Source organism: Mauremys reevesii, linkage group 24 (assembly GCF_016161935.1).
Source record: "Mauremys reevesii isolate NIE-2019 linkage group 24, ASM1616193v1, whole genome shotgun sequence".
In the NCBI taxonomy this organism is placed as follows: domain Eukaryota; kingdom Metazoa; phylum Chordata; order Testudines; family Geoemydidae; genus Mauremys; species Mauremys reevesii.
Genome location: NC_052646.1, coordinates 11,308,340 through 11,325,345, shown reverse-complemented (window position 1 = coordinate 11,325,345; position 17,006 = coordinate 11,308,340). Strand labels below are relative to the sequence as shown.

The following is a 17,006-nucleotide window of genomic DNA, read 5'->3' as shown; positions in this document are numbered from 1 at the left end:
AGCAGGGGGGCTTTATTGACACTCATGGTCTTTCACCCCCCCCCCCCCCGAGTTACCTAGATTTATGCCTAGTGACACCAACATAGTGAACACAAAGAGAACAAGGAACAGAGATCTAGATAATAGGGAGATACTGGAAATAGACAGTTACAGACAAAGCAAACTCATGGTGTGCTTTCTAGAGCCTTAGCTTACCTCACAAGGCATTCCCCTCTCTGCTGCAGGCTAGCTTATCCCAAGGCCTGGCCCCAGCCAGATAGCTGAGATCCCTCTTTCGTAAGATCAAGCCGCTTGCAGCCTGTCTCCACAGGTTGAAGGGATGCCAGGGTGTCTCTCTGCACCCCCAGATAGACTAGACCTTCGATCTTCACAATAGTATTTCCCCACTCCTCTGCCATCCCTCATGCTCTCACCCAGCGAGAGTGTCCACCCACTCCTCGGCCCCCATGGCCTCAGCATACTCTTAACCCTGGCATGACCTCTACACTCCAACCCGCCTCCCACCCCTGTAGAGTAGCTGGGGCAGGAGTAACGTACATCCATTACATGCAGATGGTGGCTGGGGTGGGGAGCTGGGGAAATATGCATTTAGGAGCCAGACGGCAGGATCCTTGGGGAAGGGCTGGGCAGTGACTGGGGAAGGTCAGGAAAGGGGTGTGGTGGGGGCGGGTTTCTCAGATGGTGGGAGGGAGACATCGCTTAGGGCCTGGTATTGGGGAGCCTGGGCAAGGCTCTGCCCAGTCCAGGCTGAGGTCCTGACCCAGAGATGCCTTCCTTAAAACCTCGGTATGGGATCGCAAATGGCTGCCCCACCACACAACTGGGGGAGGGAGAGGAGCTTGCACTTGCCCCTGGAGAAAGGTCACAGCAGGCTCCAGGGAGTGAGTCACTCTGCCCATGTGAAGTTTGGGGGGGCAGGGGCCACCCACAGCATGGCACCAAAGGGTCAGCCCCACCTCCCCTACCTCCAGCCCTGCACATGCCCAGGCCCAAGAGTTGTGGGAGCAGCATGTGAGTTGGGATGGGCCTTGCAGGGATCAGCCTCCACTCCTGGGCCCTGACTCTTCTCCAGGGGTGATGGCATGGCAGGGGGAGGGGCTCCATGTGGGTGGTGAGTTCAAGGCCAGGGCAGAATCTGACTCCATCTGTATCTCCAGGGCGTGACATGCTGCAGGAGTAGGGTGACCAGATGTCTCAATTTTATAGGGACAGTCCTGATATTTGGGGCTTTTTCTTATATAGGCTCCTATTACCCCCCACCCTCTGTCCCTATTTTTCACACTTGCTGTCTGGTCACCCTATGCAGGAGCCAGGTTCGCAGTCGCCCATGGTCTCCATGACACTCAGTGATGAGGAAGGCACTAGATGCTTTGGCTACCTGAGCAGCCCCAGGCAGAGTGGCATCAGGCTTGGATGTGCCTGAAGGGGTGGGGAGGCAGCCCAGCGGGTTCTCTCAGCCTGGGCATGCATGCGGATGTGCAGCCCAGTGGGTGCTCTCAGCCTGAGCGAGCCTGGGGGGCATGCAGCCCAGTGGGTGCTCTCAGTGTGCCTGGCGGGGAGAGGGAGGGGGAGGGGACGGGACTGCAGCCCAGTGGGTGCTCTCAGTGTGCCTGGCGGGGAGAGGGAGGGGGAGGGGACGGGACTGCAGCCCAGTGGGTGCTCTCAGTGTGCCTGGCGGGGAGAGGGAGGGGGAGGGGACGGGACTGCAGCCCAGTGGGTGCTCTCAGCCTGGGCATGCATGGGGATGTGTAGCTCAGCTGAGGCGCTCAGCTTGAGCATGTGCACAGTGGGGTGCAGTCTGGGTGCTGTCGATCAATCCATAACTCCCAGCATCTCTGTGATTCCCCTTGCAGGGCACAGAGAACACTTGGTGCTGGGCAAGGCTGTTAGCTCCACTTGGGGGTTGGGCTGGGCGTGGAGCCTGTTCTTCGGGGTTTAATGGGAACCATCTCCTTTCTGTCCAATCCCTGCCCAGCTAGATCCCAAGTGTGAGCTCAGGCACCCTGGGTGCCTATGGGGGAGGGGGGTTGAGAGGTTCCAAGCAGACAGTCAGGGTCTGCATCAGGGCAGGAGCCTGGGGATAGATTCAAAATGAGGAGTGGGAAGGACCAGGAGGAAGAGGGGTAGGAATCCTTTCAGGGGGTTTCTAAGGCATGAAAGAAAAGTGAAAGGGAAGGAAAAGGAAGTGCTGCTGGGAGTCTGGCATGGGCTGGAAGTGAGTGTGTATAGCAAGGGGGCGTGGCAGGTCAGGATTAAGGGGCAAGAGCAGAGCTGTGTGGGGAGGAGCACAGGGTGGGATAACAAGGGGAGATGCATTCTGAGAGTGAGGGGCACTGGCAGAGCTGCTTAGGGCTGGGATAGCAGGGGGCTGTGGGTCTGAATTGAGGGTATCAGCAGAGCTGGGGGTTGTGGGGAGCCCAGGGCTGGCATATAGGGGGCTGTGTGTTGGGCCTGAGGGGTATCGGCAGAGCGGAGGTGGGAGCCCAGGTAGGGGGCTGAGTGTTGGGCCTGGGGGGTATCGGCTGAGCTGGGGGCGGGGGGGAGAAGGCACGTGCTATCTGCCCACAGTGCCTGCCATGATCCACCACTTGCTTTCCTGAGCAGCGTTTTTTGCAACCAATGCCCAAGTCTCCAGCGTGAGGCTGCCTGGGCCCAGCTGTTTATTGTCTTAATTAGGAGAACTATTGAAAGCTGTCAGGAGCGGACGGCGAGGGAGACATCGCCCCAGACACGCTCAACACGGAGCACTTGCTGCCTGCTCAGCCAGATGCCCATGAGAGCTCTGGTTAACAGCAGTCAACAGGGGATCTCACAGCACCAGGTCACAGCGCTGTGTGTGGATGGTGACCTGGGACCTGGGGCTGAGCCTGGGGGCCTGGCACCCTGGAGGGTCCCAATGGGCTGAGATTAATTGGACTGAAAAAGTTCTGAGGTCTCTGGGGGAGCCCTGGGGATGTGCCCCCAGGGCTCTGACCCAGACGCTGACATTGTGATTGCCCCCCAGTCTGAGGCACGTCGACCCAGCCCGCCGTTCTTGTTCTCTCATGCTAGACCCGTGGCTGATAAATTCCCTTATCTGTGGCTGGATCCTGGCCAAGGCCCAGCTCTGCCTCCCTGGCTGGGCCCTGGCTAGATCAGTGTTCCAGACAGGGCTGAGAGTCTGCCTCTGCCTCCGGCTTCTGATGCATGAGCTGCCCCTCTGCCTCCATGGTGCACGCTCCCCTTGTGCATGAGGCCCAGCCAGAGGGGTTCCTGGGAGAGCTGGAGGTAGCACCCTCCCAATCCCAGTTGTTTTGATGCTCTCGACAGACCTCGGGCTGTCCACAGCCAGGCTTAATGCCCATCCTGGAAGACTTGGGAGCAACCTAGGTCCTGTCCCAGGGTTGCAGACTCCACAGTATTCTAGGAGGACTCCTGAGGGATCCTGTGTTTGACATGTGGTCACTGCTTGGCTGTGGGTTAAGCAGCTCTCTCTGCCTTGCTCCAGCTGGGTGAGGGAACTGATCGTGACCCCTGGATATAGATGTAGGTGGCCTAACACTGTCTTGGCACCTCTTCTTTGATTAGCGTCTAACCTCCATTGTTTTCAATGGGCCTTTGAAATTCCTTGATTTCCAGGTCAGAAAGGACCATTGTGATCATCTAGTCTGACCCCTGCATAACACAGGCCAGAGATCTGCCCCCAAATAATTCCTGGAGCAAATCTGTTAGAGAAACATCCCTTCTTGATTTAAAACTTACCCAGGAGAGAGACTCCACCACAATCCCTCGTATGTTGTTCCAACTGAGCTGTTAATTACTCTCACTCTAGAAAATTTACACCTTATTTCGAGTCTCAATTTGTCTAGTTTCAACATCCAGCCATTGGATTGTGTTTTACTTTTCTCTGCTAGACTGAAGAACCCATTATCATGTTTGTTCCTTATGTAGGTACTTACAGACTGTGATCAAGTCACCCCTTCACCTTCTCTTTGTTAAGCTAAATAAACTGAGCTCCTGGAGCCTGTCACTATAAGGGATGTCTTCTTATCCTTGAATTGTTCTTGTGGCTCTTTTCTGAACCATCTCCAATTTATCAACATCCTAATTGAATTGTGGGCACCAGAACTGGACACAGGATTCCAGCAGCAGTCACACAAGCACCAAATACAGAGGTAAAATAACCTCTCTACTCCTACTCGAGAGTCTACCTGTTTATGCATCCCAGGATCTCATTAATTTCATTTGGCCACAGCATCACAGTGGAAGCTTGTGTTCAGCTGATTATCCACTGTGACCCCCAAACCTTTTTTAGAGTCACTGCTTCCTAGGATAGAGCCCCCTCCATGTAAGTATGGCTCCATTCTTTGTTCCTAGATGTATACTTTTACATCTGGATGCATTAAAGTGCATATTGTTTGGTTGTGCACAGCTTAACAAGCGATTGGGATTGCTGGGTCGGTGACCTGTCCTTTTAATTATTTCCCACTCCCCAATTTTTTTTGTCATCTGCAAGTTTTATCAGTGATGATTTTATGTTTGCTATCAGTGACCTGGAAGAAATGTTAAAATAGCATAGGGCCAAGAACTGATCCCTGCGGGATCTCGCTAGAAGCTCACCCGCTCAATGATGGGTCACTGTTTAAAATTACATTTGGAGACATATCACTTAGCCAGCTTTTAATCCATTTCATGTGGGCAATGTTAACTTTCTATTGTTCTCATTTTTTTAATCAAAATATTGTGTGGTACCAAGGCAAACACCTTAAAGAAGTCTAAGTCTGTTACATCAACACTATTACCTTTATCAACCAAACTTGTAATTTCATCAAAAATAGTTATCAAGTTATCTGTTTTCCATAAACCCATTATGGAGCCATTGTTCCATAAAATTTGACAGGTCAGAGTCCTCAGGCTAGGGAAGTGCCTTTTCTTTCTGAGATGCAATTCTATTGCAGTTTTACTGTTTAAAAATACCATTTACCTTCTGTTTCTTTTAGAGCGGTAGCTGTGTTAGTCTGTATGCCCAAATAAATGTGTTAGTCTCTAAGGTGCCACAAGGACTTCTCGTTGTTTCTTCTGTTTCTTGCATCCGTCAAGGACATCCTGGCAATTGCCAAACTAAGCACAGAATATGAGCATTCTAAGGCCAGGCTGGCTGCGCTGTTAAAGCAGCAGCTGCAACACACACTATGCTGGGAATGCCTGTTTGCTGTTGGAGTGACTGTAGAATGGGGGAGAACCAGGCTGGGCCTGCTGCTCGCTCCAACCTCTCTCTAGACCTCCACATGGCCTAGGGAGAGGGGCAGGCTTCAGAGTCTAAGCTCCAACTTCAAAGTGTAAAACCACAGCATTTTTAGAGCACTAGCATGCGCCCCATTACTCCAAGTCTCTTGAGGCTCACTCCCAAATGCTGTGTCGGCATACCCCACACGGCAGCAGTGGGTGCTGCAGGTTCAGGGTTTAAGCATCGAAGGTGCAAGTGTACTAGGTGCCTGGGACAGGAGGTGCAGGCAGGGAGGCTGTTAGCACAGCCTCGCTGGGTGTTCAGTTATTAGCCTATCTGCCACACTGATCACAGCTCAGGTAATAATTGGAGATATACCAATCTCCTAGAACTGGAAGGGACCTCCAAAGGTCATTGAGTCCAGCCCCCTGCCTACACTAGCAGGACCAATTTTTGCCCCAGATCCCTAAGTGGCCCCCTCAAGGATTGAGCTCACAACCCTGGGTTTAGCAGGCCAATGCTCAAACCACTGAGCTATCCCTCAGCACCTGCCTAGGTGGGCTGGGGCTCCAGCTTCAGTGTCCATTTGCAGAGACTGCAGGGTTCCAGCTCTGTATTCCTCAGGGTTCTCTTGAGGCCTGGAGAACTTGCCATGAGCTGGCACCTGGTCTGCCAGTGTCACGGATACAACACACAATTACAAATACCAATAACCCGTCTGAGAACTAAACTGACTAACAATGTTCAGTGAGTCTGTGAGGTGCCCTGCGCTGCTGCTGCCTAGACCTGAGGACTCCCCTGGAACATCTGCACGGCTGCTGTCTGGAGACGGCAGGGCCCCTTGCTCTCGCTGTGCCACATACTGGGTCTCCATTGTCTGACCCTGTGATTGTTCCTGTCTGAGACCCTCTTAGGCAAAGGGCCGACTGTGCACCCCTTGTCTCCCTCTCTCCCGGGATTTGGAGAAGGTGCTACCTGCTCCTCTGCAGTACATGTCCATCTGGGGTGACAGCCTCATAAAATCGCAGCATGCCCTTTTGTGACCCCACTGCTGTTTGCGGCCATTGTTCCTCATCATAGAGACACAGCCTCATTTCCATGAAGTCGGGGGAAGCTCCTGGCATGCCAAATCATGGGTTTTGTTTGGCCTTCTCTGTCTCTATATATGTCTGCAAGTCCCCAGTGACTCTGACCTCAGTTTCTAACAGTGCTGGTATTCTGGTTTCAATTTGCTGTGGAACAGAATGTCAGCAGGTGATAACTCCAGGCTTCATTGGTGCCATTCTGCAATTTAACAGTGCTAAATGTGGATCAAAGTCTGACTCAGTCGCTTCTTTCAGTAGGTGCTTTATTATTTTGACACCATTTTCCACTAGCTCCTTGGATTGGGGATCATGGGGACTAGCTGTTACATGTCCAAACCCAAACTTCACTGCAAACTGCTTAAACTCTTGCCCACTAAACTGCAACCCATTGTCATAGGTTACTGTGTAAGACAGGCCGTGACGAGTAAATGTGATGTGCACGGCTGTCTCAGGGAAGTGGGAATAATGTCTAGGAAAAGTACATAATGTTTCCTGTCAAAAAATCTCTGCCTATGTTGTTCCAGGGGAGCCCACCAGCATGGGCTCTTTCTCCTGATTTGTCCTTTATTTTCGATATATACAACAAGCCTTAACAATGTTCTTGATGTCGCTGTTCATTTGAGGCCAGTTTAAAATGTCTCTTGCCTTTCTCTCAGATTTTTCAATCTCTAAATCAGTGGTTCTGAACCAGGGGCACATGTACCCTTGTGGGTACTCAAAGGTCTCCCCGGGGGTACTCAACTGATCTAGATAGTGGATCTCAACCTGGGGATTGCTGCTCCCCGTGGGGTGTGTGTAAAGGGATGGGTTTGGAGGCGGTTGAAAGTGCAGGGCCAGCATTAGGGGGTAGCAAGCAGGACAGTTGCTCAGGGTTTTCTGCCACAGGGGGCGCCGCGAAACTAAGTTACATGCTTCAGCCGCGCTGCCTTGGTTCGGGCTTCAGCCGAGGCTCTCAAGTGAAAAACAGGCTCATGTATCACACTGAAATATAAGTACAATATTCATATTCCAATCAATGTATTTTATAATTCTATGGTAAAAATGAGAAAGTCAGTAATTGTTCAGTAACAGTGGGTTGTGACACTGCTGTGTTTTTATATCTGATTTTGTAAGCAAGTAATTGTTAAGTGAGGTGAAACTTGGGGCATGCAAGGCAAATCAGACTCCTGAAAGGGTCATAGTAGTCTGGACAGGTTGAGAACCACTGCTCTAAATGACCTTCATGTATCCTTGTAGTATATTTTTTCTGTAACACCTTAGGAATCACTATCATGCTGCCTTTAAGCAAAATCCCTTCTAGTATTGAGAGCTCCCCTGGAATTGCTAATAGGGGCTGGAATATGCTGTCCCAGCCACCTGGTGCTAATAGTCTTGATTATGTTCTGTAAAGTGTAATCCTGAGCAGTTGCTCTGGCAATCACAGTCCACATTTTGTCCAGGTTTTGTTTATCAGAATGAACCTATGAACTTTGCTCCACTGCTCTAGAGTGTGGGTCTGCAGCCACCCAATCGCTCCCAGGTTTTATCCAATTTGCAAATGATACATTTGTAACTTACAAATTCACCTCTGTTCTTGGAGTGACCAGGCCCCTTTTGGAAATGACAGTGTGTGGTTTGTGGTCAGTTTCAGCTAACACTGGCCTCTCCTAAATAAAGTCATGTAACCTTTTATATCCATGGACTAAGGGCAAAGTTGCCTCCTCTATTTGAGTGGATTTGACACTTAGGTTTGATTAGCGCCTGTGACACATAGACCACTCCAGTCTTGCCTATGCAGTTGTGAGGATATGTTATTAGACTGGAAGACCAACGAATTACAAAATGTGCGTACCACGGAATGCCACTGTGTGGCCCATGATCATAGGGCATCAAAAGCTTTGGTGATGTGACAAGACGGCCAGCGATGGACATAAACTGACTACACAACCACACCACCTTAAGTACGTCACCAGAGATCACTCTAGGTGGTGCTTGATTTGCAAGGAGACATGTCATAAGAACATAAGAATGGCCATACTGGGTCAGGCCAATGGTCCATCTAGTCCAGTATCATCCTGTCATCTGACAGTGGCTGGTGCCAGATGCTTTAGAGGGAATGAACAGAACAGGGTAATTATTAAGTGATCCATCCCCTGTCATCCAGTCCCAGTTTCTGGCAATCTGAGGTTTAGGGATACCTGGAACAAGGGGTAACATCCCTGACCATCTTGGCTAATAGCGATAGATAAACCGGTTATGCTTTTGGCCTTCACAGTAACCCCTGGTAACAAGTTCCAAAGGTTGACTGTGTGTTGTGTGAAGAAGTACTTCCTTTTATTTGTTTTCTGGTGTCTATTAATTTCATTGGGTGACCTCCGGTTCTTGTATTATGTGAAGAGATAAATAACACTTCCTTATGCACTTCCACACCATTCATGATTTTATAGACCTCTATCATACCCCCCATTAGTCATCACTTTTCTAAATTGAACAGTCCCAGTCTTTTTAATCTCTCCTCATATGGAATCTGTTCCATCCCCTAATCATTTTTGTTGCCCTTCTCTGTACTTTATCCATTTCTACTATATTTTTGAGATGGGGTGACCAGAACTGCATACAGTGTTCCAGGTGTAGGCGTGCCATGGATTTCTTTAGTGGCATTATGATTTTTACTGCCTTATCATCTATCCCTTTCCTAATGGTTCCTAACATTCTATTAGTGTTTTTTTGGCCACTGCTGTACATTGAGTGGATGTTTTCAGAGAACTATCCACAGTGACTCCAAGATCTCTTTCTTGAGTGGCAACAGCTAATTTAGATCCCATATTTTGTATGTATAGCTGGGATTATTTTTGCCAATGGGCATTACTATACAGCAGGGGTCGGCAACCTTTCACAAGTGGTGTGCCAAGTCTTCATTTATTCACTCTAATTTAAGGTTTCGCGTGCCGGTAATACATTTTAATATTTTTTAGAAGGTCTCTCTCTATAAGTCTATATATTATATAACTAAACGAATGTTGTATTGTAAAATAAACAAGGTTTTCAAAATGTTTAGGAAGCTTCATTTAAAATTAAATTAAAATGTTGATCTTACGCCGCCGGCCCGCTCAGCCCGCTGCTGGTCTGGGGTTCTGTTCACCTAAGCCGGCAGCGGGCTGAGGGTCCAGCAGCCAGAACCCCAGACCGGCAGCAGGCTGTGCGGGGCCAGCTGCTGAGACCCCAGACCAGCAGTGGGCTGAGTGGCTCAGCCCACGGCTTCTCAGGGGTTCCATCCACCGGCTCCTGCCAGCTGGGATCCTGACTGCCGGATCCACTCAGCTCACTGCCAGTCTGGGGTCCCGGCCCTGCCCACATACAGTGGGTACCTACCTTCTCCCTGGTTCTGGCCCATTCTCTTCCTCTGCACTGAGCTGAGAGTGGGAGTGCACTGAGCACAGGGCTGGGGGTGAAGGGTCTGGCCAAGAGCTAGAATGAAGGAGGGGGCTCAGGGTTGGGGCAGGAGGTTTGGGTGTGGGGGCACTTACCTGGACAGCTCCCATATGATGCGAGGGATGCAGGTGGGAATGTGGGGTGGGGGTGCAGGAGCTCCCATTTGGTGCTCAGGGTGAGGGTGCATTGGGTGTGGGGGGGCTGGGGATGTGGGGGTGTGTGCAGATGTCAGGGCAGAGGAGGGGCTGGGGATGTGTGGGGGTGCCAGAGTCAGGGCTGGGGTCGTGGGGGGAGGGGTGAAGAAGTCAAGCAGAGGTCTGGGTGTGTATGAGGGAGGTACAGGGCCAACGGCAGGTGTGTGTGGGGGTGCAGGGCAGAGGGCTGGGTGACTGCCCCCCTCAGAACCTCCAACCCCCTCGCTCCTTGTCCCCTGACTACCCCCTCCTGTGACCCCTGCCCCTAACTGCCCCCCAGGAACCCATCCCCTATCTAAGCCTCCCTGCTCCTTGTCCCCTGACTGCCCCCCTAGGACTCTACCCCCTACCTGTCCCTGACTGCCCCAACCCTTATCCACCCCCCCACCCCCAGGCAGACTCCTGGAACTCCCAGAACTCCCGACCCATACAACCCCCCCTGCTCCCTGCCTGCCGCAACCCCTCTCCACACCCCTGCCTCCTGACAGCCCCCTCACCCCGAACTTCCGACTCATCCAACCCCCCTCAGGTCCTTGCCCCCTGACCACCCCTCCAGAGACCTAACTGCCCCCCCAGGACCCTCCTTGCTTCCTGTCCCCTGACTGCCCTGACCCCTATCCACCCCCTGTCCCCTAACAGACCCCGGAACTCCCATGCCTCATCCACCCCCTGCCCCGCTCCCTGACTTCCCCTCTCCAGAGACCCCCGCCCCGAGTCCAAGTCAGCTGGCACAGGCCAGCAGCAGGTTTTAATTGCAGTGCAGAGTTACCCACTGTGTTCACTGGCTACTGCTTGGCTTCCTTGCTTTTTGCCTCAGCCTCTCTCTGTCCCTTGTCTGTCTATTCTCAGTTTCTGTGTGTTCTGCCTTCTCTCTCTCTCTCTCTCTCTCTCTCTCACTACTCAGCAAAACCCTGGCCTCTGCCCACTCAGTCCAAACTCTTGTCTGTCCCCTTTTATCTTAGGGCTGGGGATTCTGACTAACTCATCCTGACAGTTAGTTAATTGAAGGGGTTCATTCACACCTGTCTCAAAAGGGTTTAACTCAATCCATAACAAGTTTTCACCTAGCCCATAACAGACACTCTGATACACACACAAACACACGCTGATACACACACACACACTCGGATTCACACACAAACTGCAAAACACTGATATGTGCATAAACACATACTTACATATATGCAGACATACACACGTTACATGTACACACACACACACCTTACACTCTCACATGTTAAATGCTTCCACATAGACCAGGGGTGGGGCAAACTACAGCCCGTGGGCTGAGTCCGGCTGATCAGACCTTTTAATCCAGCCCTTGAGCTCCAGCCTGGGAGCGGGGTTGGGGGCTTGCCCCACTCCACGTGTGCCGTGGCTCTGCATGGTTCCTGGAAGCAGTGGCATGCCTATCTCCAGCTCCTACACGTAGGGGCAGCCAGGGGCTCTGCATGCTGCCCGTTCCAAGTGCTGATTCTGCAGCTCCCATTGGCCAGAGTACTCACCTCCAGCACCCCAACCCCCTGCCCCAGCCTGGAGCCCCTTCCCGCACCCTGAACCCCTTGTTTCTGGCCCCACTGTGGAACCCACAACCCCAGCCCAGAGCCCATACCCCCTCCCACACCCCAACACCCTGCCTCAGCCCAGAGCCCTCTCCCATACTCTGAACTCCTCTGCTCCACCCTCAGCCCCCTTCTGCATCCCAAACCTCTCATCCCTGGCCCAACCCCAGAGCCTGCACCTCCATCCAGAGTCCTCATCCCCTCCCGCATCCCAACCCCCCACCACAGACTGGAGCCCCCTCCCACACACTGAACTCCTTTTTTCTGGCCCCACCCCAGAGCCTGCACCCCTAGCCAGAGCCCTCACCCCCTCCCGCACACCAACCCCCACTTTGTGGGCATTCATGGCCCACCATACAATCTCCATTCCCAGAGGTGCCCACTCCTGACAAAGCCCCACGTGAAGGAGGGATCAGCTGGCATTCCCCGTGAGTCTCACAGCCTGCACTCAGGGCAGCAGGGCGCTTTGTGTCTGGCCCCCTGCCCAGCATGGATTAGCTCTGAGGGACTGGCCTGGCCTCTCCTGCTGCACGTGCTGCGTGGGGACCCGCGGCGTGGTCAGCACTATCACGAGCCTGCAGTTTGCACCAGCCTGCTGCTGAGCTGGCCGCTGGCTCTGCTCCCTGCAGCAGCCTCCAGAATCTCTGGGCATGCTGGAGCCAGCTGGGCACCCTGAGAGGGCAGGGGAGCCATAGGCCTGGAGCAGGAAGCTCCTTCCTAGATATTCAGCCCAACACCTGCATCCTGCTCCCCACCTCGGACTGAAGGGGAGAGAGAACATGGGAGGGGGAGCCTCTGGGGTCCCCCATTCCCTTCCCTTTGGGCTGACATGCCCTTCCCCACCCCCCAGAAGGGGCCATCCACCCTGATGCTCCAGGGTAGCCAGAAGCTCCCCCAGGACTCAGCCTCCCCAACCCCCATAAGCCAGCCCTCCCCCACTCTGTGAGGTGCCCCTTCCCCACTTCCTCCCTCATGGGCTGAGCCCTGCCCACCTCTTTAGTTGATTATTATTTATCATTATTCTGTTCATTGCATCCATCTGTCCCTCTTGGAGTGGAGGACAAGTCCTGCTGGTCCAGCCTCTGCCTGATGGGCAGGGGATTCGCATTGCGCCCAGTTGTTCGGGATGGGCGGGGGATTTGCACTGCCCCAGGCTGTCCCTGATGGGCAGGGGATTCACACTGCCCCAGGCTGTCCCTGGTGGGCAGGGGATTCACACTGCACCAGGCTGTCCCTGGTGGGCAGGGGATTCACACTGCCCCAGGCTGTCCCTGATGGGCGAGGTATTCACACTGCTCCAGGCTGTCCCTGGTGGGCAGGGGATTCACACTGCACCAGGCTGTCCCTGGTGGGCAGGGGATTCACACTGCACCAGGCTGTCCCTGGTGGGCAGGGGATTTGCACTGCCCCAGGCTGTCCCTGATGGGCGAGGTATTCACACTGCTCCAGGCTGTCCCTGGTGGGCAGGGGATTCACACTGCACCAGGCTGTCCCTGGTGGGCAGGGGATTTGCACTGTGCTAGGCTGTCCCTGATGGGCAGGGGATTCACACTGCCCCAGGCTGTCCCTGATGGGCGAGGTATTCGCACTGCACCAGGCTGTCCCTGGTGGGCGAGGTATTCACACTTTGCTAGGCTGTCCCTGTTGGGCAGGGGATTTGCGCTGCACCAGGCTGTCCCTGGTGGGCGAGGTATTCGCACTTTGCTAGGCTGTCCCTGTTGGGCAGGGGATTTGCGCTGCACCAGGCTGTCCCTGTTGGGCAGGGGATTTGCGCTGCACCAGGCTGTCCCTGTTGGGCAGGGGATTTGCGCTCCACCAGGCTGTCCCTGTTGGGCAGGGGATTTGCGCTGCACCAGGCTGTCCCTGTTGGGCAGGGGATTTGCATTGCATCAGGCTGTCCCTGGTGGGCTCATGGGTTACAGTCCCAACTGCCCTTGGCAGTTCTGACATACATGGTGGGGCTCAGGCGCAGATCCTCATCAGGATGCATCATAGGCAGAAGGCCGCGCCCGTCCCTATGGAAAGAGCAGTGCCAGGTGCTGCCTGGAATCAGGATCTGCTCCATGTGGGTGATGCCAGCGAGCCCAGGGTGAATGACCGGCCTAGTGCTGACTCTGCACCCAACCCACATGGCCAGTGTGCTGTCCTGCTGTGGGCATGGGCCCTGGCAGAGCACCCAGCAGCTGCTATCTAGGGGTGGGATGGGGAGGGCAGAGTTGGGCACAACAGGAGAAAGGCCTCTTTATACAGCCAGTGGGAGTGGAGCCGCCTACAGCCAGTGGTGTGTGCTGGGGCTACTGGCCAGGGGCTTTTGGCTCCGGCCAGGCAAAGGAGCAGAGGTGGGATGAGAACTCGGGGCCATGACCCCAGAGAGTGGGGTGGCTGGAATGTGCCTCCCAAGGCCCAGGCACAGACATGCAGCAAGGTCAGCCAGCGGCAGGGGTCACGCTCCCATCTGGCCAAAGATGGTCTCTCACCTTCATCCCAGCACACATGTTGGGAATGGAATGTGAAATGCTGAGATTGTTTAGGCTTTTGGGACGAGCCGATTACGCTGGAAACTGTGTGTAAAGGGCTGGCCTTGAGCGGCCAGCTAATTGTAAATAGAATAATAAGTCAAACAGGTGTTAGGATGATAATTACCCTATAAAGTTACAGCTGCAGCTGTGTTAATTTTGTTAACCAATTAGCAACTGCTTGCTTGCCTGCTTCAAAAATATAAAAATATATGCTAAAAAAAAATAAATAACTTTTACTGCCAATCAAACTAACTAAAAAGCTTTGTTCATATACGCCTGCAATGCAACACACACACAGGGCAGGAGCCCGGGTTGTTAGGAGAGGGTTGGTGCCCAGCACAGGGCGGGCCCTGGAGCAGCGGGGTCAGCCCAAGCTGATGTCTCCCTGTTTGCCCTCAGAGAGCCAGCCCACAACATCTGATGAGACGGTGGTGGCAGGTGGCACCGTGGTGCTGAAGTGCCAGGTGGAGGATCCCGACGACTCCTCACTGCAGTGGTCCAACCCAGCCCAGCAGACGCTGTACTTTGGGGAGAAACGAGGTACTGCCAGCAGCCCCAGCTGGGCCTAGAAAGGCCCCGCTCACTGCTCCCTGGGCCTCGGGCTAGACTGGCTGTGAGGGGAAGAGGCTCCAGAGAGCATTCCTCAGCCTTTCCCCCTGCGTGAGGAGGGGGTGGGAGGGAATGGGGCCCCAAGGGAGGGGGGCAGCGGAAAGGGGAAGCAATACTTCACTACTTCCCCTTCGCCCCCTCTCCTTCCCTGACCTGTGGAGGGGGGGCACGGATGAGGTGCAGCGGTTCCCTGTGAGGATGAGGGGAAGCAGTGCCCTATGGGGACGGGACGAAGGGAAGCAGTGCCCCATGGGGGGAGGGAAAGCAGTGCCCCATGGGGGGAGGAGAAGCAGTGCCCCATGGGGACGGGACGAAGGGAAGCAGTGCCCCATGGGGGGAGGGGAAGCAGTGCCCAATGGGGACGGGACGAAGGGAAGCAGTGCCCCATGGGGGGCGGGAAAGCAGTGCCCCATGGGGACGGGACGAAGGGAAGCAGTGCCCCATGGGGGGAGGGGAAGCAGTGCCCCATGGGGACAGGACGAAGGGAAGCAGTGCCCCATGGGGACGGGACGAAGGGAAGCAGTGCCCCATGGGGGGAGGGGAAGCAGTGCCCCATGGGGGGAGGGGAAGCAGTGCCCCAGGGGGACGGGACGAAGGGAAGCAGTACCCCATGGGGGGAGGGGAAGCAGTGCCCCATGGGGACGGGACGAAGGGAAGCAGTGCCCCATGGGGGGAGGGAAAGCAGTGCCCCATGGGGATGGGATGAAGGGAAGCAGTGCCCCATGCGGGGAGGGAAAGCAGTGCCCCATGGGGATGGGACGAAGGGAAGCAGTGCCCCATGGGGGGAGGGAAAGCAGTGCCCCATGGAGACGGGACGAAGGGAAGCAGTGCCCCATGCGGGGAGGGAAAGCAGTGCCCCATGGGGACGGGACGAAGGGAAGCAGTGCCCCATGGGGGGAGGGAAAGCAGTGCCCCATGGGGATGGGATGAAGGGAAGCAGTGCCCCATGTGGGGAGGGAAAGCAGTGCCCTTCAGGCAGGAGCATGTGCTGATGGGTTGAAATGTGACCTGGAGGCTCCTGCTGGCTCTTGGCCCCAGCAGTCGTACCCACCTCTGCCGGTCAGCTGGCCGGCCAGCATCGCTAATCACTCTCGCTCTGGCCGCAGCGCTCCGGGATAACAGGATCCAGCTGGTGAAGTCTACACCCAACGAGCTGGCCATCAGCATCAGCAACGTGGTGCTGGCGGACGAGGGCGAGTACACCTGCTCCATCTTCACCATGCCTGTGCGGACGACCAAGGCCCTCGTCACCGTGCTGGGTGAGCGTTTGTGACTCCCTTCCCCTGGGGACTGGAGCCTGCTTGCGCACGGGGCCCAGTGAGTGTGATCCTGGCCTGGCAGCAGCCCACATGATCCCCTCCCCCACCCTGCCAGCTCCTGGAGCTGGGCTCCCTGCTGTTGCTGAAGGGTGGGTGCCCCGGGCCCCAGAGACCTGGCCACAGCCCCTTGGGATGCTCCTGGGCTCCCCTCCAAGCTACAGGGCCTGGATTCTCCTCACAGCTCCAACCTGAGCCCAGCCAGGGCTCCGTGTCTGGGCGTGTCCATGTGTTTGCATGTGTCCATGTGTGTGTGTGTCTGCATGTGTCCATGTATGTCTGTGTCCATGTGTCTGCATGTGTCCGTGTGTCTGCCCCTGCCCTTTTGTGCATGTGTCTGTATGTGCCCCAGTGTTGTGTATATGTGTGCCTGTGTATCTGTGTGTCTTCTTGTGTGTCTGTGCCTGCCCTTGTCCTGCGCATGCTCGGGAGCCGTCAGGAGGGCAGTTCAGGAGTGCGGAGGGACGAGACGTTCTCTGTTTCTTGCCCCTCCCCCAGGAATCCCCCAGAACCCTCAAATCTTTGGCTACGAGCTGCCCATCCGAGAGACAGAGATGGCCCAGCTGATTTGTAGATCCTCTGGCAGCAAGCCAGCTGCCCAGCTCCGCTGGAAGAAAGGCAACAAGGAGCTGCAGGGTAGGTGCTGGCTGCTAGGCTGCAGGGCACCAGGGCATACTGAGAGCCCAGCTCTGGTGAAGCTGGGTAAGGCTTGAACCTTGCAGCTTGGCCTGCAACGGAAGGGGAGAACCTGGCCCTGCTCAGTAAAAAGCTGAGGCTGCCCCTTAGGCTGGGGCACTGCTGTCCCCGGGGCCTAATTGGCCACTGCAGGCAGGTTGGCACCTTAGCAAAGATCTTTCCCTGGGGTTGAGCCTGCAGAGAGGGAGCCACGCCCCAGGGCCTGAGGTAGGCGAAGGGGTAAAGCATCACCAGGCTCTGAGGCAGACAGAAAACAAAGAGTAAAACTCACGGTCCCTTTGCAGCATGGCCACAGGCAGCAGCGGGTGGCAGAGGGTCCTGCAGCACTGGGCTGCATTGTGAATCTGCTAAGAAGGGGGAGCAGGGAGGCGGCACAGAGCCTGGTTCAGTAATAATGAGGGCTGGGAA

The 17,006-nt window shown here is 54.8% G+C and overlaps 1 protein-coding gene across 5 annotated transcripts in view; it reads left to right on the top strand.

The window, feature by feature from the left end:
- The window catches only part of CADM3 (cell adhesion molecule 3), a 122,042-nt gene that overhangs the window by 63,748 nt on the left and 41,288 nt on the right, over window positions 1-17,006 (top strand). For all 5 annotated transcript variants that reach the window (XM_039512648.1, XM_039512645.1, XM_039512646.1 and 2 more), the window contains 3 exons: window positions 14,377-14,517; window positions 15,693-15,845; window positions 16,401-16,538. In XM_039512648.1, coding sequence (XP_039368582.1) covers window positions 14,377-14,517; window positions 15,693-15,845; window positions 16,401-16,538 — 432 coding nt within the window. The remainder of the gene's footprint in view (window positions 1-14,376; window positions 14,518-15,692; window positions 15,846-16,400; window positions 16,539-17,006) is intronic.